The sequence below is a fragment of the Fundulus heteroclitus genome, chromosome 16 (genome assembly GCF_011125445.2).
Source record: "Fundulus heteroclitus isolate FHET01 chromosome 16, MU-UCD_Fhet_4.1, whole genome shotgun sequence".
Classification (NCBI taxonomy): Eukaryota; Metazoa; Chordata; class Actinopteri; order Cyprinodontiformes; family Fundulidae; genus Fundulus; species Fundulus heteroclitus.
The window spans coordinates 19,631,778-19,657,610 of NC_046376.1; the positions used below are offsets into that span (position 1 = coordinate 19,631,778).

General features: G+C 38.3%; 1 protein-coding gene across 1 annotated transcript in view; it reads left to right on the plus strand.

Annotated features, from left to right (window-relative positions):
* The window catches only part of LOC105924672 (ras-related protein Rab-26), a 75,292-nt gene that overhangs the window by 21,610 nt on the left and 27,849 nt on the right, over nt 1-25,833 (plus strand). Inside the window, exons 3-5 of the mRNA XM_021315463.2 lie at nt 16,418-16,459; nt 18,509-18,575; nt 21,652-21,704. Coding sequence (XP_021171138.2) covers nt 16,418-16,459; nt 18,509-18,575; nt 21,652-21,704 — 162 coding nt within the window. The remainder of the gene's footprint in view (nt 1-16,417; nt 16,460-18,508; nt 18,576-21,651; nt 21,705-25,833) is intronic.

A 25,833-nucleotide genomic window follows, 5' to 3' on the forward strand; every position in this document is an offset into this window, starting at 1 on the left:
AATTAGCATAAACCAACACACTAGAAAATACATTTTATATAAGCTAAATGTAATGTAGTTTTGTACATATAATTATAAATAAATGCTCACTTATATTGTTCATTCATTGAACAGATAATATTCACATCAGTCTTTCAATGAGCCAGCAAGGACAACCAACACTGGATTAATATTTGCTTTTAGTTTCCACTTTCCTATGTTTTATTTTGTTTACATTTTTCTACATTTTATTCCAACTGTTTTCTTTTGTTTGTCTTTTCTTGTATTTATTCTGTTTATATTTTCCAAGTTTTAATCATGTAAAGCACTTTGTATTGTCCCTGTACTGAGATGTGCTATACAAATAAATTTGCCTTGCCTAGATGACCGCACACACGAGTATTTGTGCCCCACAGCTATCTACTGAGAGCATGTTGGGCACGCGCACTGCAATTTCAGATGTCATTCAGATGATCATTTAAAGAAACGTTGGTGGGTCGGCCCCGATATCAAGGCGCCGCAAGAGGACTTAGCCTTCCGAGCTTGTCAGTTGTCTGGAAGACTTAGATATATAGACACAAATGTTTCTGACAGAATTTTATTGGTGAGGGAATCTGTCTTTTTTACAATATTGCTCTATAAAGAATGATCATGTCCCACTGATTATTGTGAACATAAAGCTCCACAGCGACCTCAGAGACACCGCAGTTCTCCACAACAAATAGGTACAAGAAGTCCACTGAGAAAAACTTTGACATTAAGATCTTCAACTATATTTAGCAGACGAATGTAACCCTCCTTCAGTATTTCTGATTTTCTTCCGACAACAACACCCAGGGCTTCAGTGTGTATTATGCGTTTTTCCACAGTTGGGTGCTTTTTCATGATCTCTTGAAGGCTATCTGAGGTATCAGTCACCAGGTTACAATCATAAATGATCACTTCTGTGTTTGTCTTGTTACAGAAGTGTTTAATCCCCTTTACAACTGCATTGCATAATATTAAGCTTTGTGGACTTGTGGCTCACTTTTTCTCTGGCAGCTTAGCAGAAGACCGTTTAGTACGAAGATTGTTGTCATACTTTTGATTGTTTTGAGGAGAAGGGATATTTTCCTGGATGTGAGGTTGAAGTGGGGAAAAACTGTTTTGGAGTGGAATTTCAACAATTCCAGCTGGTTCACTCCTGATATCAGCACATCATTGTTGTTTCCTTTTCCCTGGGACAGCGGGGGCATTTCTCTGTAATATAGGCCAGTTCTTTGTCTAGTTTGGGGTTGTTCCTTGAGCTTTTACCCTGGTGCCCAGAGTATTCCAGGATGGGCTGCAGGTGGGGTTATTCTCAATTCCATCGATGATCTGTTTGTTAGAGTCACCGAGCTGGTTGTCACTGTTTGGGAATCATGGACCAGGGTCGGTGTCACTAATGGTATGAGGCTAAACCTGAACCCTACAGATGTTGCCCAGGCAGTCAAACTCAACCTGGATGGATCATCAGTACCTTCCATTGCCTGAAGGTTTGCTTTGTCTCCCACCACAGTCTCAACAACATTGAGAAAGTTAAAGGAGATAGGCAGTAACTCTGTGAGAGCAGGACAGGGTTGGTGGAGGTCTTTAACCTATCAGCAGGATGTGCAAGGAGGAACAGGAAGAGTACTGCCAGAGCCCTACAAAGTTGGTGTGAATGTCTCTGACCAAAGCATTACGGTGCGTTCACACCGAATGCAGTTGAGGCAGTGTGAGTGGATTTACATATTATCCCTATGTAAAAGGTGCGATCAGGAGCGGTGAAGCGGCCCCTGGTGCGGTCCATACAGATAGAGTGGTGCAGTCAGCGATGCAGTGACTTTCGCTGAAGTTCAAAAATCTGAACTTTTATGTTAAATCACGATGTGGCAACCAATCAGGGACTGGTTACTGTTGTGACAACAATCTTTCCTTAGCTTTTGCTGCTTTGATTTTGATGTTGGTTTCACAGAAAAAACAGGCTTTACTTAGGTTGGTCCAGCCAGCACATGTTGGAGGGTCTCCGAACTATCATGAGCTGTTTTATGATAGCCTTTGAAAGAACTGTTAAATCATTCATTTTCCCCTTGTAGTTCCAGAACTGGCCCGGCCCAGTGGGCTGGTTGGGTGTTCTGTCTGTCGGTCTGTTGCTCTGCTCTCTCCCGCTGCACTCCCGATGCTTCTGTCTGAGCTCCAAAGTGAGGGTCATCCAGCCGCCGCTTCTGCAATCAAGTTTGGTGCTCTGTCTCTCTGCCTCTTGCTCTGCTGTCACCCCCTGCCTTCCCCCTGCTTCTGTCTGAACTCCATAGATGGCCATGGCCAGCCGGCGCATCTGTGCACGGGCTCTCTCTTGCCTTCCCTCTTTCTCTGATCTCCCACTGTCCTTACCTCTGTTGTACGGGTGATCCCTCCCCGAAGACAGACGAAAGCACTGTTGGAAGCGACTGTGATCCCGCCGTAGCTCCTGGACTCTCCGGCACCATTGTTCAGCTTTTCCCATTAAATACAGCACTGTGACTCGCTTGGTAAGGTCCCGGTCCACCATGTTGAGTTGAACAGAGATGCAGACAGAGGCATCTCCTTTTTGATGACGCAGTCATGCCGCCTTTATGCATAGCGGTTAAATGCACAGCGGTGCAGGCAGAAATTATGTAGACACCGCGTTTGGTGTGAACACACAATTAGCAACAGACTTCATGAAGGTGGTGCCCTGTGCTCACTGCCTGCCACAGAAATTGGCAGGTTCGGTGCCTGGCGCCCTGTCCTTTTCACAGATGAGAGCATGTTAACTCTGAGCTCATGTGACAGACACTAAAAGTTTCTGGAGAGGCTGCAGTGAATGGTGTGCTCCCCACAGCATTGTTCAGGGTGGTTGATCAGTGTTGGTCTGGAGAGGCACATCCAAGGAGGGATGCACAGACCTGTAAAGGATAAACAATGCCACCCTGACTGACATTAGGTATAGGGAGGAAATCCCTATATCCACAGTTAGACCCCTTTCTGGTGCAGTGGTCCTGAGTTTCTCCTGGTGAATGATAATACCTAGTCTCATGTGGCAAGAGTATGCAGGCAGTTCCTGGAGGATGAAGGAATTGATACCATCGACTGGCCACCATGCTCCCCTGACCTAATTTCATCCCCGGGACTTCATGTGTAGGTCCAGGGCACCGTTGTCCAGAAATTCAGTGGTGCTCTGGTAAGGATGCCACCAGGGTACAAAAGCAGTTCCGTCCTGTCCATGCCTCCATAATGAGTTTGAGTTGGAATAGTGAGCTTTGTGATCTTTCCATCGATTACCAGGTTAACTATTTATTAGCTTTTAGCATTCAGAATGTTTAATTAGCATTTATTTACCTTGTTCTAATAGCCCAGACTACAACCAGCCCCCACATCTTTCATGGACCGCCTCCTTTAGGCACATTTTTCTAAATTTCGATGTGGGTGTAATAAGTCTCTGGTATGGGGGTGCATTACCCTTTATGCTCTCTATAATTTTCCCTATTTGCGAGCATGTTTGTACATGATGAACTATTGTTATTATGGTAATTACTGCAGTAAATGATTGTTGAAATTTGTTATGTTGTTTTATCACTGTGACATATGAAATCAGTCTGTTAATCAAGGCAGTATTATTCACAGATGGGGCCAATCATTAATTCCAGCATATGTGTGACTGATTCAAACATACAAACATACTCTTGGTGATGGACTGAGCCTCCGTACTTTGTGCTGCTGACTCACAACCTTATTCAACCTCAGTGACGGCACTCTGAAGTGGAATAAATAAAGACAATCAGGGTCTAAAGCACTCGGGCTGTGTTCCTCGGTTTGTGTTTGTGTGCATGTTTACACACCCCACAAACACTGACTGTTGGCTGCTTTCTGCATCAGCATCATCTGATGTGGGTGCATTGAGTGGATCATTACATGCTGAAGTGTCTATGACTCGTTAAATTGGCTAATTGTGAGAAACACAAGGTTATCATCTTCAGATGACTTTGAAGGGCCGATTCATGCAACAACAAAAAAAGGGGGATGTGAGTCATTGCTGCTTTTCGTGCCAATCTCTTAGAAACTAGATTTGTTTTGTCAGTTTGTTCTTGATGGTCATTCTGCTTCAGTGTTGTTCAGTCTTGCCCTTCTTTTGTATTGAAAGATACAGTTGGGAAACTTTTTGATGTGATGTTGAACATAAATACAGTTAAAACACAAGCTCTCTATAACCGTTTTGCTGCTTTTGTCAGAGACTGATGCAGACCTTGGTAAGATCCCCCCCCCCTAATTCTGCATGTATCTGAGCATTCACTGGACCTGTGCAAGCAACACCACACGTGCATACTGACGCTACACCAATGTTACACTCGTCCAAAACCTGAGATTATAACACGTTACACAAATTACAGCAATAATAATTATGTTTTATTTCAGAGTAATGGTCCTTCTAAGGAAGAACTGAGACACATGTACATGTTCAAATTCAATTCTTAAAATTTTTTGCAATATAATTTAGCACAAGCATGTGGTACTGTGCAGCCTCGCTTCTGTCAGTCTGCTCGAGGGCAGCTGTGGCAACAATGTAGCTCTCCACCATCCATTAATGGGTGCATTAATGGGTGAATGACTGATGGTAGTGTAAAAGCTGATTATACTCGCGCGTTGGGTTGCCGCGCCGGTCAGAGCGGACTAGGTGCGAGCCCCTTAAAGCGTTGTAGACATTTACACTTGGCACTTTACATTTCCATATTTTCTCAGCTATACAATAATACATTTCAATGTATTTTATTAGGATTTTATGGCAGGCCAACATAAAATAGTGCATATTTGTGAAATGGAAAGAAAATAATCCATAGTGTTTAAATAAAAGAAAAATGTTTGACTGAATATTTTTTTAGGACATCAGATGTATCCACCTGAACTGTGAATCTCTTCAGCTCCTCCAGAAATACTATGGCCCTCTGAGCTGCTTCTCTGATTAATGCTATCCTTGTTATGCCTAATAGTTTAGTTTAACATTTCTCAGTATAGGTTAGCACTTTCAAATGATAGATTTGACAGAGCTCTGCTAGATGTCCCGTGTTTGGGATAATGTTATATAACGAAATCTGCTTTCAACCGCTCTACAATTTCAGTACTGACCTCTCGGTCGTGTTCCTTGTTCTTCATGGTGCTATTTGTTCACTGGCGTTCTCTAACAAACCTCTGAAGCCTTGACAACCCAGCTGTATTTACACTGAGATTAAATTATACGCAGGTGGATTCTATTGAAGAAAATGTGCAAACGCTCAAGGGGTTGGGAATACATTTACTTAGCCTGGTGCATGTGTTGAGTGACTGTTGAATCGTATTTTATAACTATTTCGGGGAGTCCTGGGGAGAATGAATACAGACGAGCATGAAGCAAGAGGATGAAACATGTCATAAAATGAAGCTCACTTTTTATCCTCTCTTTTGAAAATTTTCTTTGAAATCTTGTCATTGTGGATGTCACTGACCATCCAGCCGTAGCCTCACTGATCTTGTACTTTTCCTGTGGTACCTATTGAAGAAATGGCTGACTGGTGTCTCTGTTACCCACTGTGCTCCCTGCCAGTATGTTCCCTGCCTGCTTTTCCTGAGTGAGCGCAAATGAAGCAGCCAGCATAATCATACTAAGTGGTGGTGCTACTAAAAATTGTGTTTTATTCATTGAACAGAGAATTTAACTAAAACATATGACCTTGTCCACTGGAACAGAGAATTGGTTCCTTAATCAAGAGCTATCTTACAGTGTCGATATGCAAGTCTCTACCTTGACTAAATCGAAAGTATTGGATGGGTGTTTGCGTTACCAGTAGAGGTGTTTGTTATTAATGATGAGCTTTGCCTCCTGCTGCTCTAATGTCACTGGAATCTGCAGAGGTGAGCCCTGAGGAGCAGGGTGAATATTTAATGATGGTACGAAAGACTTTATTGTTGGGAATATTAGGAAAAAGCAACTAGTAGTGGGGGAAAAAAGTCATTTTCAATAAAGCAAGAATTGTGATTACTTAAAAGTGTCAGGATGCTTTTTATTTCTACTTTTATTCCTATGTACAGATGTGAAAGGAGCTTCAGTCTTGAGAGCCTGCCAGAATAGTTTGTGTTCAGCTTTATAGGTTTACGAGCCATCTGATTTGTGGAAGAACATTCCACCGGCTGAATGAGCCGTAACAGACCTGAGATAAATATGCAGCTGCCTTTGGGGGTCGTTGATGAGAAAGGACCAAAACAAATGTTTCTAAGTATTTTCGGGTAATAAATAAAAAGTAAGAGGCAATGCTTTCTCAGTGGGTTGCATTTATGGCTAGGTTGTGCCTAGGCATGGCTCAATATAATATCTCAAATAGAATAACCTTGAGTAAAAATATGGCATCTTAGTGTTAACATAAACATCTATAGCAAATGTATAGCATGACATAATTGCGTTGGTTTAAACCAAAAAATAAATAAATCAGAGCATATTAAATATTACAGTTACATATTCATTATTCTGATTTCAATACACAAACCCAGGTGTAAATATGAAATACACACCTGATGAATTTAGAAGTGTTCAAGTACTTGTTTTACCCTCTTCCTATCCTGCTATTCATATAGAAGCACAAGCATAATAAATCCTGATATTAACTAGTTAACTGGATGAGTAGCCAGAATACATTCAGTTACCTAATAGACAGGCCGTTGCCAGTGTGGTAGCTGTAGGTTTAAAACAGTACTACACAAAAAATAGTCATGGTTTGACAGGTTTTTTTTTAAAGCGTGTACACATGTAGTGTGTGCAGCAGCAGGTGTGGTGAAGGGCTAGTTGCTCTTATTTGAAACAAAAACAATTTTCCTTAAAGCTGAAAAAGTGGTTTAATATATTTTGAAAGGCTATGAAAAATAATTCTAATTTTATTTTGATATAAAGTTCATAAAACAGCTGAGTTTGACAGCATTTGCAGTTAAAATGCATGGCATTTAATATTGAGTAGTAGTGGGAGAATAACAGCCTGATATTAATCGGTTAATGGGACATATTTTGGATTTAACTCGCCTTAATGATTGTGAACAGTGCCTTGAAATGACGTGTTGTGAATTTGTGCTATATATGAAAATTGGGCTGTTTCTGTAGAATACATCCTTGATTATGAGTGAACCCTCCGCCTGCAGGAGTTCTGCTGAAATACGGGGACACAGATCCTCGCCCACTGCAACAGCAGAGTCCGGAATGCCTGTACAGTATATTTTTAACCAAACTGTGTGAAAATGTATAGGAAGAATAGACTTTTAATTAACTGCATCTAATCCCGACTTCTGACAGGGGAAATGAAATGAGAACTCTGGTTAGGATTACAGTTGACAATCTAATTTAACTCAACTTCAGAGCAGTTAAGCTTTAAAACTGAATTAAGATAAGATACAAATTCCTTTAATGTCCCGCAATGGAGAAATTTGGGTGTGACAGTGGCAAACACACACAATTATTAGTGATTCAGAAAGGAAAAAAGGAATATAAGAAAACTAAACTAATCTAACAGTTAGCTCTGGAGAAAAAATACCAAGAGTATAATATAAGGGTAAATATCAGACTAAATATTGACCAAAGGAAAAACAAAGTTATTTGGTAGTGGAAGAAAAATAACAACAGCCTATTTACCTAACACACAACAGAATATTTCCATATGTACAATTCTATAACGTACCGAGCTTATACAAAGTGCACTGTGTATCATCGTCCAGCAAAGGAAATTCATGACAATCCACAGATCTTTAATAATTAAACTCTGCAAAATGTCTCACATAGGAAGAGTGATTACTCACACATGCTTCAGTGTGTCCACTCCATCCAAACTTAAAATCAGTGAATTAACCCCCACCCCCAACAATCATGATTTCTCTCATCCTATTCTCAGAACATACATGCTGTAAAATATTTGAAGTTGAGCATTTCAAACCTTCTACAAAGGTGTTGCAGATGGCATAACTCTCTCTCTCCATATCCAGGGAGACACTGAAAGTTGAAAGCGCGTCTCTCCTTTCAACAAATATTGGCACTAACTTTGTTGGATGTTATCAATATAGTTGAATGCAAACTCCGTAAAACACTGTGATTTTCATCGAAAGTGACTAGGTTTAAATTTTCTGCTTGCAAATAAAACACAGAACTCCTGTCGGGTAATTTAAAGTTAACAAGAACATGAACGGCAGCAGAGGGTAACCTGGGAGATGACTAATGACAAGTGTGCATCGTTCAAAGTCCCACTGCAAAGCTCCATCTTTAGTTCAGGGTCTATATAAAAAGTTCTACCTTAGTATTGGGGCCTTTTTGGGTAGATTTCTTGTTGTAGTGAGATCTGGTCCTGGTACTTGCAGTGGAAAGGCAGGGTGGAGAAATTACACTGGAAACTCTCCCGGTTCCTGAAAGGTTCAGGCAGTGAAAATACATCTTTACATCTTTATCGGCCTGCAGTCCGTTGGACCACTCACAGCTCATGAACTCTGTCCCTCCTACACCAACTGTGTGTTTTTTCATCACTAGAAATAACGTTTTTTGCAAGGTGTAAAAATACTTTGTCAACCAGCTAAGCTGCACTGTGCAGCAAGAGGTGGGGGCCGGGCCGGGCTGCTTTTATCTATGCTCTTGTTAAAGGAGCGTTTGGTGGAAAAGAATGGTAGAAAATGTTAATATATTGTTATTTAACTTGAATCTTGAGACCGATACCAGCCCAATGCCTAGATTGTGTATTCTTTACACTCATTATCTAGAATAACATGAATGTTCCAACTAGTAGTTTGTTTTAAAAGCTTGGTCCCTCCGCCACAGACGATTATTCACAATCACACTACGACGGCACAAACACGTACACAAAACCGTGACGCCAACTTCATTTTTATCCGCACTCCTTGTAAAAGATCATAAAGAAGACCGTCTGTCGGAGGAGTCGAGGCTGATTCTCACTGCATTCGGATGAGTAACGTCTACATGAGAGAGTCCCAAAAACTCTGCTTTTGAATGATCTGCCTGAGGGACTGCCTTGATCACACTGAGTCTCTGCGTTGGTGTGAGCATTTTGCAGCAGGTTACAGGTGGAGGATCAAACTGAAATCCGAGGCTTTCACTGAATCTGGCAACGCAGCGATGGTAAGAAAAGAGTTACTGTATCCAGGTAATTCAGCTCACATTTTAAAATATAATATTTCAAGGTTTTATGCTTCAAACACATCCAAATACTCTCTGTGCAACAGATAAAAAGTTTACCTTGAAATCAGTTTAATAAAAAATATATATATATTATTTAGCCTTGCTTTCATGCAAAAAAAGCTCATATTGCGTGATTGTATTTACTTCTCTATTACTCTTTGTATTGATGCTGTTTTACTTTGGTGCCATCATCTGCAATGGAACGAGGAGAACAAGTTATTTTTGCAGCACTGCAGTTTTAGGTCTAAAAGGACCCAAAGGCCCTTCGCTCTTTCAATTAGTCGGGTTTCAACCTCACCTGTTCGCCCAAGTGAGAAAAATCAATAAAAGGTTGCCTCTATTACACCGACTGCAGGTTTTGAGGTGGTTTGGGAGAGCAGGCTTTCAGTCAAAAGAGAGGAAAAACTATCTCAGAACTCTGCAGAGGGTTTTCAATCATTTTAAACCATTGGTAACCAATCTCTTCTTTGCAAAGAATTTACAGAACCTTGGCAAAATCCTTTTTTTCTAAAGATTTTTTTTTTCACTCAACCAATGCAGCATCGCTAAGTTCAGAGCATCAATAGATGAATTTCATGACATCTGTAGGCTTCATTACATACTTTAGTACTTTCCAGCTCAATCACTTGTAGAGTATTTAATCTTGTAGTTTGAAGAAGCTAAACAGGCTTTTCTGAGTCTCCTGCAGAGAGGAAAAAAGAAATGTATTCAAAAGTTTTTAAACAACAGCATATCTAAGAACAATTAATTCCCATATAAAACAATATTTTTGACCAGCATTTAAATTATTTGCCTAATTTGTGCAAAGGAACGAGTAATGTCAGGGTAATACAATAATTTAGTCAATCCAGTAGTTAAATTCAAGTGTTTTAGAAACACAATGTTAGTTGTGTATTTTTTTATTGGACAAGCAAGTGAATAAAAGTGGTGAGATCATTTGTTTTCAGCCCCCGATTCAATAGTCTGTAGAACCTTTAGCTGAAAGATGTGCTGCTACTCTTTTAGGGTTTGTATCTACTAGCTTTTTACATCTAGAGGCTGAAACTTTTGCTCATTTTTGTTCGCAAAACAGTCCAAGATTAGCCCGAATGGATGGAGAGTATTTCTGAACATCGGTTTTAAACTGATACTCATGGAGAAATTCTTGATCTTGACTCGGCCTTTATAACAAATTATATTTGCTTTGCTCTAAATCACCCCATCAATGCTCTGGCTGTAGGTTAATGATTGCTGTTTTCTAGGTTTTTCTCTGGAGTTGCCCAGTATTTAGCTCCATCCATCTTCCCGTAAACTTTAAACAACTTCCCGTCTGTGCTGAAAATAACGCTGCCACTTCACTGCCATGTTTAAACTGACTTTGTAGTTTTGTAGCTGCCATACTGTTTTTCCATCCATTTTTGGTAGATGGACTGAACAGTGCTCTGAGGGATTTTCAAACCTTGCGATAATCTCTTGCCAACCCTGGTTGAAATGTTCCACTATTTCTTTATGACGCAGTTTTTCCACTAATATTATCTCACAAACATTGCAGCCTTCACAGAACAGCTGGATTCATACTGAGATTAAATTCCACACAGTTACTCTATTTCATGCGATCTTAAAACATATGTTTGCACTGGATTTTACTCAGGAGGATCAGATTAAAGGCAGCTAAATACACATTAAAGCCTCCTTTTTTTAGATATTTATTCATATATAAATTGAAGACTGTCTTTCATTTCCTTTCCATTTAGGGGTTAGGCACTACATTCTGTCTATCACATAACATCATACTAAAATACATTGATATTTGTGGTCGTAATATGACAAACAAATGTTAAGGGTCATCAATGGTTCTGCATGGCATTGTAACATATAATCTAGCTCAGTCTAAAATTATTTTTATGAAATTCTTCTTTCATTGAGGTTAAAGGATATCATTTCAGGTTGGGCCACAGTTTTTAAGCCCAGCCGGTAAAACGTGTATCTCTGACACAGACGGGCTGTTTCAGTGCAGTGTGTTTGCACAGCATGTCAGTGTGTGTCCGACATGGCAGCTGGGGACTGGGTTTACCGCCCTGCCTCACAGTATTTCCATCCCACGTCTGTTCTTCAGTTTATTGCCCTGGTGAGTTGATGTTTAACTCGAGTGTAGAGTGCAGGTAGCGTCTCGCAAACACAAAGCTGTCGACGCTGAGGCAAGAAGACATCAAGGAACAGCCTCGCGTGGCCTTTTCCTCACAATTCTCATCAGCACTAATAATTTGTCACATATACAAGTTTTCTGCGGACGTCATGTTCCTGTTAGTTGCCTCATGCTGCAGCCATTAATGTTTTACAGGCTCACACTTTGACGGGCTCCTCTGAAAGCTCCTGCAGCATCTGTAATTTATGATCTTGGTGAAGTGGTTTATGAGTGAATCTATTCTGAGGGTACGTTCTCAGTCATGTACATTTGGGGGAAAACAAGACGCATCAAATGGCTAACACTGAGTGTGTTGCTGCTAACGGGGAGAGTTTGTATTTGTAGATGTCCTTACCTTCGAGGGTGTTTGCAGCAGTTCGGGGAATTAAACTTACCTGAAAGTGAAGCTTTCTGGGAACACTTTATAACTGTTTGCTGAGAAAGATTTGTAGGTGAAGTGAAGGTAGTGTTGGTTGAACTGGGATTTGCTATCTTTCTTAATATTTTCTTCCTACCACTGTGGTCTGGCTTCTATACGATGATCAGAAGCTCCACATCATCCTTTTCAGTCCTACTTTCCTGGGATCAGGAGTCTAAGCTGAAGATTTTTCCTCTTGACAAATTCAGCAATATTATTAAAGCAATCAAGCTGAGCTAACCCCCCCCAAAATCCTGACTGTGCTGTGATCATCACACTCCTTTCTGGGTCACTAAATATTCATGAAGCCTCTTAGCACATTTTGGGTTGTTTTTAGCAACAACAACAAGGAGCTTGTCCTGAGAGATTCCTTTCAGACTCAACTTACAGTCTAGCTTGCAGCTCAAAATCTGCCATGAATATGTATGCCAGCCTTACGGATCCCCTTTGTGACTGCCGAACAAGTATATCAGCCCCATACGTCGACAAAGACTATCCAGGTCTAAGTTTTGTCAGCAGCAAATACCTTTGGTCTCCTCCTCACATATCAGGTAACAGCGCATCTCCCGAATATGCCGAGGAAGTAGGGCTTGATATAATCTGTTGGTTTTCAAGATGAAAGAACATTGACCTCTTACTCTATGTAGGACATGAGTGTGTAGAAAAATGAAGTATAGTGAAATTAATGTTTTAATCACATAAAAAAGGACTGGCAAATATCAACCTCAAATCGTAAATTAGACTTCTGCTTTACGTCTGGCCTGGAGTAATCATGGTGTGCCTCAAGGTTCAGTTCTTAGACCTATTCTGTTTACCATAAATGTTCCCACCTGGTCAATTAATCTGCAACCATAGTCTCTTTTAGAATTTCCATGCCGAACATACTTAACATCTGCTTGCCAAACACTCCACCCAGCTCCTCTCACAATTGCTTGTCTTCTTTTTGGATAGTATCAAAGCCTGGATACCGTCTGACTTTCTCAAGTTTTTTTTTTAGTTTTGTTATTGAGTACTGCTAATTCCCATTAGATATGCTTACATGCACAAAATATTATGATTGGATTAAAATGTAATCTAAAAGAAAAATCATTTAATTGATAATTTAATCATTTAAATGTGATTTTATTCGCATTTAAATGATTCAATTATCGGATTGTACCATTTATATGTGCACACAATCAATTAATCCGATCATAATGTGTGTTTATATGCACCTGGCTTTATTCTGAATGGAACCCCCTCTAACATGCGTAGTTATCAATTTCCCCTAAAAAGAAACACAGAAAAAGTACTTCCGTGTTTGCTAAACAACAAGAAATAGCAAACAAAGTAGCATTAAACAAGTTTGTTTGTCTTCCAAGCGCCCAGGCTGGACTTGCACAAGATTCTAAATATGGTTGAAACTTTACTGAGTAAGCAACAAGTTTGAGCTCTTATATTTTCAAGCAGAAAGGTTGTATCTGGAGCCCTGACAAATTTCCACTCACCCACCAACGCGGAAATATGTCACGTTACGTCGGGCGCACATGCACACTCAGGTCAGTTTGCCACATTCAGAATAACTTGATCTGACAAGCGTTTATATGCACGTTAATCGGATTATCAATCGGCATAAACTACCCCTCTCATTCAGATTACAATTTCATTCCGATTAAGCTTAATCCGATCATCATATTCCGATTGGCATGGTTACATGTCGCTTTTTTATTCTGATCGGCCATTGATTCTGATTACTTTTGTCCATGTAGCTTTTTTTTTTTAAGTACTTCTAATTCATATTGAAAGTTCTCATTTCACCATCCAAACGTGATAACCTCTGTATCATTCTGGACTCCACGATTTTATGCCAGGCTTTTAATTTGTCATAAAGGCATCTTTTTCTCGCTTGAAAAATCATAATCAGCTTTATTTGCAAAGTTTGTTGACACAAACAAGAGATTTCACTTCGTTTCTGCTTTGCTCCCAAGACATTTTAATATAATGATATAAAAAAGGAAATTATTATTTTATTTTTTTTAATATTGATATGTAGGTAAATATACTTGAACTAGCAAAAATATGCATGGTCTTGATCTGGGCACACTGACTACTAGGTGTTGATCAGGTTGACAAACTTGGGAAAGAAAGTTTCTCTGTGTCAGGCATGAAATACTTTAAATAGTCCAACCTTTAAAATTGGTCCTGCTCTTGCACTGACATGTGTTTTATATAAAGAAAATATAACTTACTTTATTTTTTTACGAGCACCTTACTCCTTTTTACTTTATTACTTAGGCCATTAACATTCATAGAAACAATAATCAACTCATGAGCTCCTATCATACATAACACAAATATTAGAAGAGTTAATGCCCCTCATTAACAATAACCAACCAGCGCAGTAAACCGATCTCCAACCAGGAAGGTCACATGCCCTCATCCTCTACTGTGACCCAGTCAGTGGGTTGAGGGTAAAAGTTAAGGAGGGGGCGCAATGATAAATATGTCTGCAGGGCCTAGCTCTCCCGTCCCATTAGTCCAACATACCCCCACATAAACTGAAACCGTCCCTCTAAGGCATTCAGTACTGAAAATAGGCCAAACCATAAACAATCTCACTAGTTCATGCTGTTTAAATCCCAATGCTGAAATTTTTTGGGTGTGGTCCCTCTGGAACTCCTGTAACCTTTGTCTCAGTCTCCAAGCCAACGCTGACTTTCTCTCACCCTGACAGCTGACCCGTTTCCATCCAGGAAGTTCTTAAAGTGAACTATGTTTTTTACTATGTGCCCTAATCTCGGGTACATAGTTATTATCAAAAGCCCTGGACCTTGAATCAAATCTTCCAGGCCTCTTCATTAGTTTTGAACTCTTGAAAGTTAATTATAAATCAGTCTTAGTGGGGTTTCAGGGCAAGTTTATTTATTTTTTTATTTATGGCAGGGACTGGGGGGCTTACTGTATACTCAGTGTTTCCCCTTCTTTCCCTCTGCAACTCCGAAGATGTGAATATTTCTCGACCGTGACTCTAGGTCATTTAGATAGGACTCCAAAACCAGTCAAGTGATGAAAAAGTGACACCAGAAGCATTTTCATTTGGAATTAAAGTGTCAGGAGAAACCAGCATCACAAAAATTAAAACAGGGTTGCCGGGATAGACTTTTGGTATTTAGGAGACTTTTTAAAGTGATATTTCGACTTAGCTAAATACTACCTGAGCTGACCTCCACTGCTCAACAGGCTAATCATAAATATTGTAATTAACTGGATGGTGCTGAGAAGCATTCAGATATGTGCTCCAGTTTGTTCATACAAACACTGTCCCTGCAGGTGTTTCAGTAACTCCTGACCCAGTGATCTATTTCTGGGAATACCAGCTTTCATTCTTGTCCTTGTTTTCTGTAGAATAGTAACTAAAGGTAAACGTTACATGCTTAAAATGTAGATTTACACTTTAAAGCCTTAAAAATATTATTTTCTGCATTGTTTGATAGATTATTTGTCAAACTGGCTGTATGGGTCATCATTTTTAGATCGAATAATTTACATAGTCTAACATAATCTTCAGTTCTCTTTTTTCAAGTTGCGAATCCAAATTTCACACCATCTTTCGCAATTGTATTTGCCAAATTTGAAAATCACATATACATTTTTCCTCAAATGATCCGGCTCTTTAATCGTAAGGTTTCAAACTGCCAGTCTTTTTGCTAGTGCAAACTATTTTTGGCCCAAATTTGTGCCACTAGCAATTCAATCAACTGTTTGTTGGCAGCAGTCCTCTCTACATATGATTATAAATGATAGAAAGGGGAAAGCAGGTAGAAAACAGTCCAGAGGCTATTGTAGGTGGTGAAAATACACACTTCACTACTAAACAAAAACAACAAGTGTATGAGTGGGGGACGATACAAAGAAATAAAATAGCAAGTATTGGAAACAGGGTTTGCTTTGAGGACATTGTGTAAATGTAAACCAGTGAGCTATAACAGTGTGCCACCTGCATGGCCTCCTTTTGCTACCAACACTTAGCCTAGCCCAAATATGGCCCCCACTAGACCTCTTATGGTACGCTGTGGTATTCAGTACTTATATTTTAGCATCAGATTCTTTAAGTCAGGTAAATTGCAAGGTGGCGCTTCCATCAATCGGATTGTCTTTGTCATTTCTGAAATAAACTGGAGTCCCATGATTTTATTTAAGGTTATTATGTTAAAAGGAGCTGAATACAAATGCACAGTACCACATTGTGATTTTTGCTAGTAAAACAATCTCTCATTTTCATTCCATTTGACCATCATGCACCAATTTGCCTTCCTCCATCGCATTAAATCCCAATAAATTAGACTGTAGTTAGTAGTTGCAAAGAAACAAAATGTCAAACAGTTCAAGGGGTGTACTTGCTTTCATCTCTGCAAGATTTCAGTACAGATTAGAAGAAACATTTCTAGAGGAGAGAAAGAGAGCGGTGAGGAAAGCAGAGGGGGTTAATCCTCCAGGAATTAAACAGGCCACGCTTCATGTGAAAGGGCCCAAGTGGTGACATGCAGTTTTGCTGCAAAGTGCAGAGGAGTACATGTAGCATGTGAGCTTTTTAGCCACAAAAAAAGAGAAGCTATAACATGTTGCCTGCTTAGAAACATTTAAATTACTCGTTATTTGCTTTCATCCACAGAATAAAGTACTGACCATCGATGGAGTCAAGGTGAAGCTGCAGGTAAGTGTTTGAATTTACCATCAAAAAGAAAGCTGATAGAAAATGACAAGTCCTGTAGATGAAAGCATCCAAAGATCAAAACAACATTGGTCTTGGAATAGAAAAAAAAAATTAAATGTAATTGGACCCAAATTGTTAGCAGTCAGGCCTGCCTGGTTCGCTTCAAATAAAGATGTAGCTGTTTAATGTTATGGTGTAAAAAAAGGCAGCTCGTTGAAATGCTTGTGACATAGCAGACTTTACTCAATCCTGTGTGAGCAGCTGCGTAATATTGATTTAGATGAAGTATCCTGTGGAGTGAAGTAATAAGCTATAGCGGTATTCTTCAGTTAGGCAGAAATCCTTAGTTTTTCGAGTTGTTTGGTAATCACATTTAATCCAATTAATTTATTTTGTAGTTTTGTCCAAATGTTTTTTTTTTTTTTTATAAAAGTAGAAATATGACTTTAACTAAAATGTTTATTTAAATGTTCTATTGAATTAATTATAAGTGTGACTTCACAAATATCTCTGAATTGTTCAATTTGGCTTAGTTCAACCAGAGATAGCCTTGATAGCATCAATTTAAGTAGATTGATCAAACAAAGTCTTGAAAATTAAAAGTCAAATAAAAATTATGTATATTGAGGGATTCTGTGATTTTGAACCTAATTTGAAATTATGACAAGAAGTCCATGTGTCATAATTTTACAAGCCTTAAAGTCATTAATCACTGTTTAAAATAATTCAATTTGAACACAATTTTATTTATATAGCGCCAATCCATGATACATGTCATCTCAAGGCACTTTCCAAAGTCAAATTCTATTAGATTATACAGATTGGATCAAATGATAACACAAAAAAAATACAATAGGGATGCGCAGTTCAAATTTCTTGCTAAATATTATCTTATAAAATCCAATGTTTGTCTACTTGGCTTTGTTTACCTAGATTGTACCTTTACTGCAGTCAAACTGATTTTCTTTTCAAAAGCAGCTTTTTTTTTTTAGTTATGTACACACATTCAAACCTGTTCTGTTTGCAGATCAATGTTTTCAAACCCTGCTTGTTTCTGAACACTGTCTTAAAAGCAAGATTGAGAAGATGAACCAAATGAGCAATTACTGCGACTGGTATTTTATCTCAGGAGGTACAGATCGAAACAGAGCTTTGAAAAGAGTAAACTAAATTTTCATGTGAACAGAACTGTGATTCACAATTAGCTTTAAATATGATGGATGTGTCCAAAACAAAACCATTGAGACACTGCTACAATTTTACCAGCGAAGATCCAGTTCTTTAGCATTTTCTGTCTCGTGTATCGGTCTGTGTCAATTTTGACCCGTCATTTATGTTTTGGCCTGACCTGAGTTTCTACAGCCTTAATACATTGCTTCAGCTTGGGTTAACCCAGAAAAACTACGACAATGTCCTGACAACTCCTCACCTAAAGCATGGATATCTTTTTAATTTCCTCTGACTCCATTCACACAGTTGGCTGTCAACAAACTCACATCTTTGATCCCACTGATGACATTTTTAGGATGAATCACTCCTGAGGTGCTAAAGTAACACTCTCTGTTTTGATATGACATGTTGGTCATTTGGCATCATAACTTGTTTTAATGTGCTTTGATCATGTACAGATAAAAAAAAATGTGCAAAAAAATGTATTCACTTATTTTTTGGCATAATGGGAGGTGCAGTGGCCCATTAAAGTCCATCTGTGACTTGAAACTGTGAAAAACATAGATGGATGGGGAAAACTTAGATGGATTAAATAAAATCACAGACAGCAATTCAGCGGCTATTGGGAGTGTTGTTCCGTCAGGGATTCTGACTCCAGACATTTAGAAATTTTTGATCATGACCCAGGTTCCACAGGTTTCATTTTGCAATGTTTTGCCACAGCTGAATGCAAATCGTGTTCACCTCTTTGTCAAAACAGTAAACTATTGTTTCAGGCTTACATAGCCAGAGTAAAAAGCAAACTGTCCATTTTTCTCCAACTGATAGCAAATCTAAGTTTATTTTTCTACTCAGTGAATACTGTTCTCTTGTCTCCAGATCTGGGACACAGCTGGTCAGGAGCGCTTCCGCAGTGTCACGCATGCCTACTATCGAGATGCTCATGGTGAGAAACTTGTGCACTCCTTCCTGATTTACAGTTTATCTTGGTAAAACTTACATCCTGTGGTTGTTAATAATGTGCATAACCATGAATGCCACTCATGTTACAGTGCACTTTTTGTTATTTTACCATTATGATACAGATTGTGGTGGATATTAAAAGTTATCAAGGAGGAAAGCACACTACTCATTTAATTAAAAGAAAGATGCATCTTTGTCTTTGCAAGTTTAATTCAAAGGCATTGAGCGTTTGAATGTCTCTGTAACCCGAAGCAGTCAGGAAGCAGAGCGAGAGGAAAAGGGCACCCTGAACCTTTACACATTCTGGGTTAACACAGGAAGTTGGAAAAGACTTCATCTGAGAAAATACGAATGCAGACACTGGTACCATCCAGTTCTTATCAAACACAACTCCTCTCCTTGGTTAAAGAAAACAATAATTTACTCTGTAAGCATGTGAGCTTGTTTCACACGGGAAAGTTATGCAGGTGCATCTGGACAAGATATGATCAGAGTTACATACATCAATAAAAATTTTCCACAGCAGTATCTATCAGATTAAAGCGTATTGTACCTCATAAAGAGACTTCTGTAATTTCAGCCCCAGGGGCTCAAGGGAGGATTATGACTTTCATGTGTTTGATTTTTCTTGAGGTCTTGTTATACAAAACAAGACTGGCAGGTAAAAATAAAGTTAATATTCAGTGCAAGTTATTGGTCTCTATAAACCGTTATGTTATAAATACATATGCACAAATTTTTACTGCATTTAATTACATTCAAACTGGGGCCTACTTAATTGGGATGCATTGATTCTGTGTTAATGGATTTAAACTCGACCGCTTTCTAATTGCTAGTTTTAATTTTTGGTGTTTGTTGACACCCTGAAAACAAACATAATCAAATTATAATACATTTATAGAGATGAATGCACTCCCCTTGTTTTCATGGGCAGAAAAGTGCTGTTTTGATCAAACTTTTCAAGGTTGCCTTTCTCTCAGACATGTTGATTTAGATGTGAGCGTTTTTCTTTCACTTTGCAGTGTTTATCAAGTGCTGAGGTTTTATAACTCTCATCAAAGAGGAAAGGACAAAGCATTCTGGATTCAGGGACTCCTTGATCTTCTGTAATCAGTCGTCACCCATTGCTCTGTTTCCATCATTGTGACTGGATGTGTGGACACATTTTCCATTTTTTATCTGGATGTTCATTTAAAAAAGCTCTTAGTGTTGGTTTTTACGCATTTGGCACAAATCCTGTCCTGCAAATGATGAACCAGAGCAGCTAGAGAAACTTTATCAGGGTCTTGTTTTATTATTCATAGCGATTTGCTTTTGCCGGTTCAACCAAAAAGTTTGATTACTAACATGTAACAATTTAAATGTTCATAAATTATGTATGGGGGGTTTTAATTCTGTATTAGTGCTTCATGATTTGCTCCCGTTTGTGTCAAATTTCTTATTTGTGTGCAGAAACTTACCCAAATAACCGGATTTATTATTTTTGGGGATCAGAGGAGAAAACATTCCTACAAAACAAAAACACAGATCGGAGTCAGAACTTTAAGTCACTTAACACACAACACTAGTGTTAAATCAAAGGCTGTCAACAAATCCTAGTCAGGCTTATCATTTTTCATCTTGTATTTGATCGAGAGCAGGAGATGTAGAAGAATTAAAATCGCCACCGAGGCTACGCACTACGGATGGCTTTTAGCAGAGAATGGGGAGGTTCTCATTTTCAGTGGGCAGATTCAAGCATTTTCTAACCCTAGATCTTCGAAATCCACAGCAAAAGAATGCTGCAGTAATTTACATAAATAGCTATGAAACAATTGTAGGGAGCAAGGTAGCAAAGGGGTGAACTAAACCAGAGCCCATTGCAATGACCACAATATAAAAACAGAATGGAAAATATGGTTTGGTGCACCAGCACACCTTTGGCGACTAGACATTAAGGATTGCAATCACCTCGTAATTATGGCAGCGCTGTAGACAGACTTTTCTCTGGTGTTAATGGCAGCCTGTGTATGGGATGGTGAACCTTTGGTCCAGGTTCTAGTTATGGAAGCGCAACTGTATTTGAAATATTTTGAGTCTGACCCTGAGCTAAACCAAATTTCTGAAATGATTTTAAAAATCTACAGAATTGAAGCCTTGTATTTTTATGGAAGCAGCCAACATAGTTTTATTTGTCAGATTTTTTTTTTACCTTGTTCTCTTATTGAGTGTGCATATACTGTGATAAAGAAAAAAACATGACAAAAAACTGACAAACAACATAGTAAAAAGTCAAATCCTGCAAACGTTTTTGCATTGAAGGAAATCACCCTGTGATCGGCCTGATGTTTGATGCTGATTGCAATGCCAACATTATAAATTGTTATTATACGCTGCTTATTATAATGGAAATTATCCAAGCTCAGTTGATAATTTTGAATGATATAATCAAACAAACAAGTTCTAATCACAAAGTTTTCTCCTTGCTGTTCAACTTATTTTCCAGTTGTTGTTTTCGTGCTACCTTTTGAGAGTCCCTCACCAATGTATTTTGTTTTCCCTTTGTTCTCTAAAGTTATGTTCTTTGGTGCAATAAACCTTTTAATTTATTCTGCATCTGGATCTATTTTAGCATCTTTAAAGTTTCAATCCTCGGTTTATGCTCAGCCTTTTGTGTGTTTGTTGTTTTAAATAAACATAACCTTGTTTGCCAAATTGAAAAACACAAGAACACCAAATATTTGTTTCTTACAAGTAAAAGCATGAAGTCAGCCCTTAAATTTATTTTAAGATTCTAGTTTGACAGGATTTCTTGTATAAGAAAACACAAATGCAAATGACTTAACATACACATGCAATAAACAACATTTTGTTTATTGCTTATGAATCACTGAATAACAAGAAACTGCAGCTCTCCCAAATGAGTATTATACGGTTCACAATCTATTTCATTTTCCTGTTCCCTGAGCTACAAAAGTCAGCTTAACAAGAATTATAAATTGGTGAAGAATAAATAACATTCAATGAGAAAGCTTTCTCCTGATGTGTTTTTAATCAAACCGTTGCTTTGTCTCTTTCAGCTCTTCTCTTGCTGTATGATGTCACCAACAAGTCGTCTTTTGACAACATACAGGTTTGTAATTTATTTTTCCTTTTGAAAGCTCTTATTTGAACCTGAATAACTTTTTTTGTCAGCTCCAGCAGCCCATCTCGCTCATGTTAACATTGCAAACAGAATTCGATTTTTCTTCGTAAATGCTCAAAGTTGTTGCCACAAAGAAAAGAGGGACAAAAGCTTGTTTTCTGCTAAAATTACATTTTCATGTAAACAATGAGACCACCATATACGTCCTTTCAAATGCTTTTTCTTTCACATTACATTTACTATGCACATTTCATCCAAAAAATAAATAAATGAGATGGGGTAAATGTAAAACAAATTAAAACTAACACATTACAAAAGCACATTATGATTCATTTTTAACATTGAATCTTGCTGAGATCAAATCCACCTTCAGTGTTATGTCTGACTAAAATTATTAAGCAACTTCCCTGGTTGGACTTATTTGATCTTTTTTTCCTCAGTTTTGCATTCTTTAGCTAAAGCCACAATTTGCACAGAGGTTGTGAATAATGCCAGCGTACAAAGGTATCAGTGGAGAAGGGTGCAAAAGATACAACTGCCTTATCTGAGTGCAAGGGTCCAATGAAGAAAGTGATCACTAACTGAAAGACAACACTTGCAACTAGATGTGGAATTTTTACAGATGACATACGTCTTTTTCAGAATATATTATGAAAAGTTACAGTTATCAGTCAGTTTTGACCCCTGAAACTTCAGCTAACTGCTCGAAAGCACAAGATAATGTTATTTATTCCTTGTGCATCATCAACGCTTACATATTAATAAGAAAAAAAAAACTGACCTGATGAGAAATTAACATTTTGAAATTCTCTAAATCTCCATGCAGTCACCTGAAGAGTGCTCTGCACGCGAGGTTCCATGGAAACAAAGGGTTAGATAACTTTAGCGAGGTTTTGTTCACCAAATATTACTAAGTTAATATGTGGACCGCTCATGGATTGCTGAAATCTAACGAAAAGATCCTTCAACGTAATTTTAGTTTAAGGGTGTGCACACTTTAGTGAACCAGGTTGTCGCATCTTTTTATGTTTTTTTTCCTTATAGATGTATTTGTCATTAATAAATTGTAAGTTATATATGTCTCATTATGTGAGGAAAAGATTTTAAGATAATTAATTACTGTCACATTTTTCTATCACATAATCCTGGCATGTTAACAGAGTTCTGTACACTTTTATAGTGACTAGCTAATGAAAAACTGTATGAATGATTCCGCAGATTTTTGGAAAGCAAAATATTAATATATAAATAGTAAAACACTGTAGGGGGACTGAATGTGACTTGGGATGGCTAGATTGGTTTAGATTTTGAGCTCACCGTGAACTAGAAGAGATTTTGACTGAACTGTATTACCTGCTGGAGGAAAAATGCTAATTGTAAACTGAATGTGAACACCCAGCAGTCCCAGGTTCCAAGATTTGTCAATGTTCAGACAAGAAGTGTATGGAAAGCTAACACCTTTAATCTAGCTTCTTGTTCCCCCAGTCTTTACATTATACTGTACCTCTTAATCTATTTCGTACAGATGGATGTCTTTAAAGCAATTTGGTTAAACTCTACTATACGAGTCCCTGCAGGGAGATGTGTCCTCTGAATTTGATTAAGATTAAGTATTAATGTTCAGTGAGCAGCACCACTTTGGTACCCCAGGCAAGCTTAAATTCGCATAGCGGCGCATGGAGAATATGAGTATTCCTAAAATGCTGTTTTACTCTAAATGCTGAGCTTTAGAATTGCTGGAAAGAGCCTGACAACTCTACACAGAAAGCTCCCAGCCGAGTCCTGCTGGTATGGAGACACAGTCGTATCATTTACTAGCATCATAACTTTGGTGCTTTGTTTGCCTTTTGGCACGGACTGGTGATAACAATCTCATAAACACTCCAGAGGAAGCTGTTCATCACTCAGTTTTGTGCTCAACATTACCAGGTCAACTCAGTGCACAGCTCATAGCATGGATAAAGCCTTGACTTCATGCCATTCACTTCCAAGTTTTAAAAGCAAGTCATGGTGTTGTTGTCAATCCATATTCTTTTATTTAAGTCAACTAATTACAAGAATATTGCAATAAGCCTAACACTACTCATTATGTCATATTAATTTATTTAATGGAAAAAAGGAATCTTGTCATAGTTTCATGTATTATTATTATTATTATTATTATTATTATTATTATTATTATTATTATTATTATTATCTAGCAGGATTAGTAGATCAGTTTTAGTCTCTACCTTCATCGAATTGTATTGAATTATATGGCAAAACGGAGAGTAATAAAGTTTATCAGAATAAATGTCAGTTTTTTAGGCTGGTACTAATTTCATATTGCAAAACTCTGGCCTGCTTATTGTAATTTTGGATGATTGCAACTCAGAGTGAAAAGCAGTACTTTCTCTTTTTAGAAGAAAGACTATGCATAACCACAACACAAAGTATTAGCACCCAATTTCTCCCACTCCACCTCCTCTTTTCGCTCCCTTTTTAGCTGTGCTAAGTCACAGTTATCTACCATTACCTAAGGGGGTGAAAGCTTACCAGATGTACTCTGAAGTCTCTCTTCTCATCTCCTGCCGAACGTCTCCAGAGTTGCCCCCGTTTTCTCCATCCTACCTTTCATTCTTAGACCTTGTATGTGCTAGTAGAAAATAATTCAGGTCAGAGCAGTGACATGCGCAACAGACACAAAGATGTTTGCAAATGTATTTATGTCACATTACAACCACAAATTCTCAAGTATTTTATTTGGATTTCATATAATATTTCAAGCCAAAGATGCATAATTCCTCTTGAATAAAATCCACAGCGATCAATGATCTTTAGAGGTCGTATAATTAGTTGATAGAGTCCACCCGTGAGTAATTTAATCCACCCGTGTGTAATTTAATCCAAGCAATAATACAGCTGTTCTGTGAAGGCTTTGAGAATGTGTTAGAAAACATTATTGAACAAACAGAACCAACATCAGGAGACAAAAGGAGAAGGTTATAGAGAGGTTTAAAGACGAGGTAGGTTATAAAACAATATCAGAGCTTTGAATATCTAACAGAGCCATGTTCAGTCCATTGTCTGAAAACAGAAAGAGGACGGCACAGCAGCAACCGTTCCAAGACATGGCATGTCAACAGGCCACTAAAGGAGAGCATTATTCAGACACGCAGCTAAGACGAGTATAGTAAGGAGGATGCATTAATCCAAAACCTGCATGGGACATTATGATGTTTGCTCCACAGATTTGGCCTTAAAGAAATAGCGACAAGAAGAACATTATTACTGAAAAAGAGCCAAAAGAAATCTTCTCAGCAGTTTCCAACATACCATAAAGGGAACATGGTAAACATGTGGAAGAAGGTGATCTACAATGACGTAGGGTGGTGGTAGCAATATGCTGTGGGAATGCTTCTATTTAGCAGGTGATGGGCAGATGGATGAAGCTAAATATAGACCAGTTTTGAAAGAAAATATATTGGGCACTAAAGATGACTTGAGAGTTAAACTGAAGTTCACTGTCAAGCAGAACAACCCCAAACATACAACCAGAGGTTTGATGGAACGCTTTCAGTGTGTTAGTATGGTCCAGTCAGATTCCAGACCTCGTCTAAAAATGAGTACCAGAGTTGAATATTAATGTTTATTCTCTAGATGGATAAAGCTGGTAGAGCCATATCCCAAAAAAAAACTAACTGCATCAAAAGGTGGTGTCTTGACTTAGTAGTCTGAGAACAAATGTACAATTTCCTTTCACTTCGCAATGATGCACTGCTTTATCTTGGTCTGTTGTTTTAAGGTTTGTGGAGGTTTCCGTCCAAAATCGTCAAAAGTTAACTTTTTGACGGAATGAAATGTTAATACTTTTGGAAACCACTGCAGCTCTTTAAAAATAACGATCTATTACCTTTAAGAGGCCTATTTATTGTAAATCCTCCAATACTGTAAGATGCCGCCTGACAATAAATGGTCAACTTGCACTCTTCCTCACTCCGTAAAAACTTCCACACAAAAGAAGAGCTGACATTAGGTGCGTCTACAAGAACATCACAATATGAGGTGGGCTGTCTAAAGTGCATTTGTCCAATACACCTATGCATAAACATCCCGCTAATCAGATTAGCATTAAAGA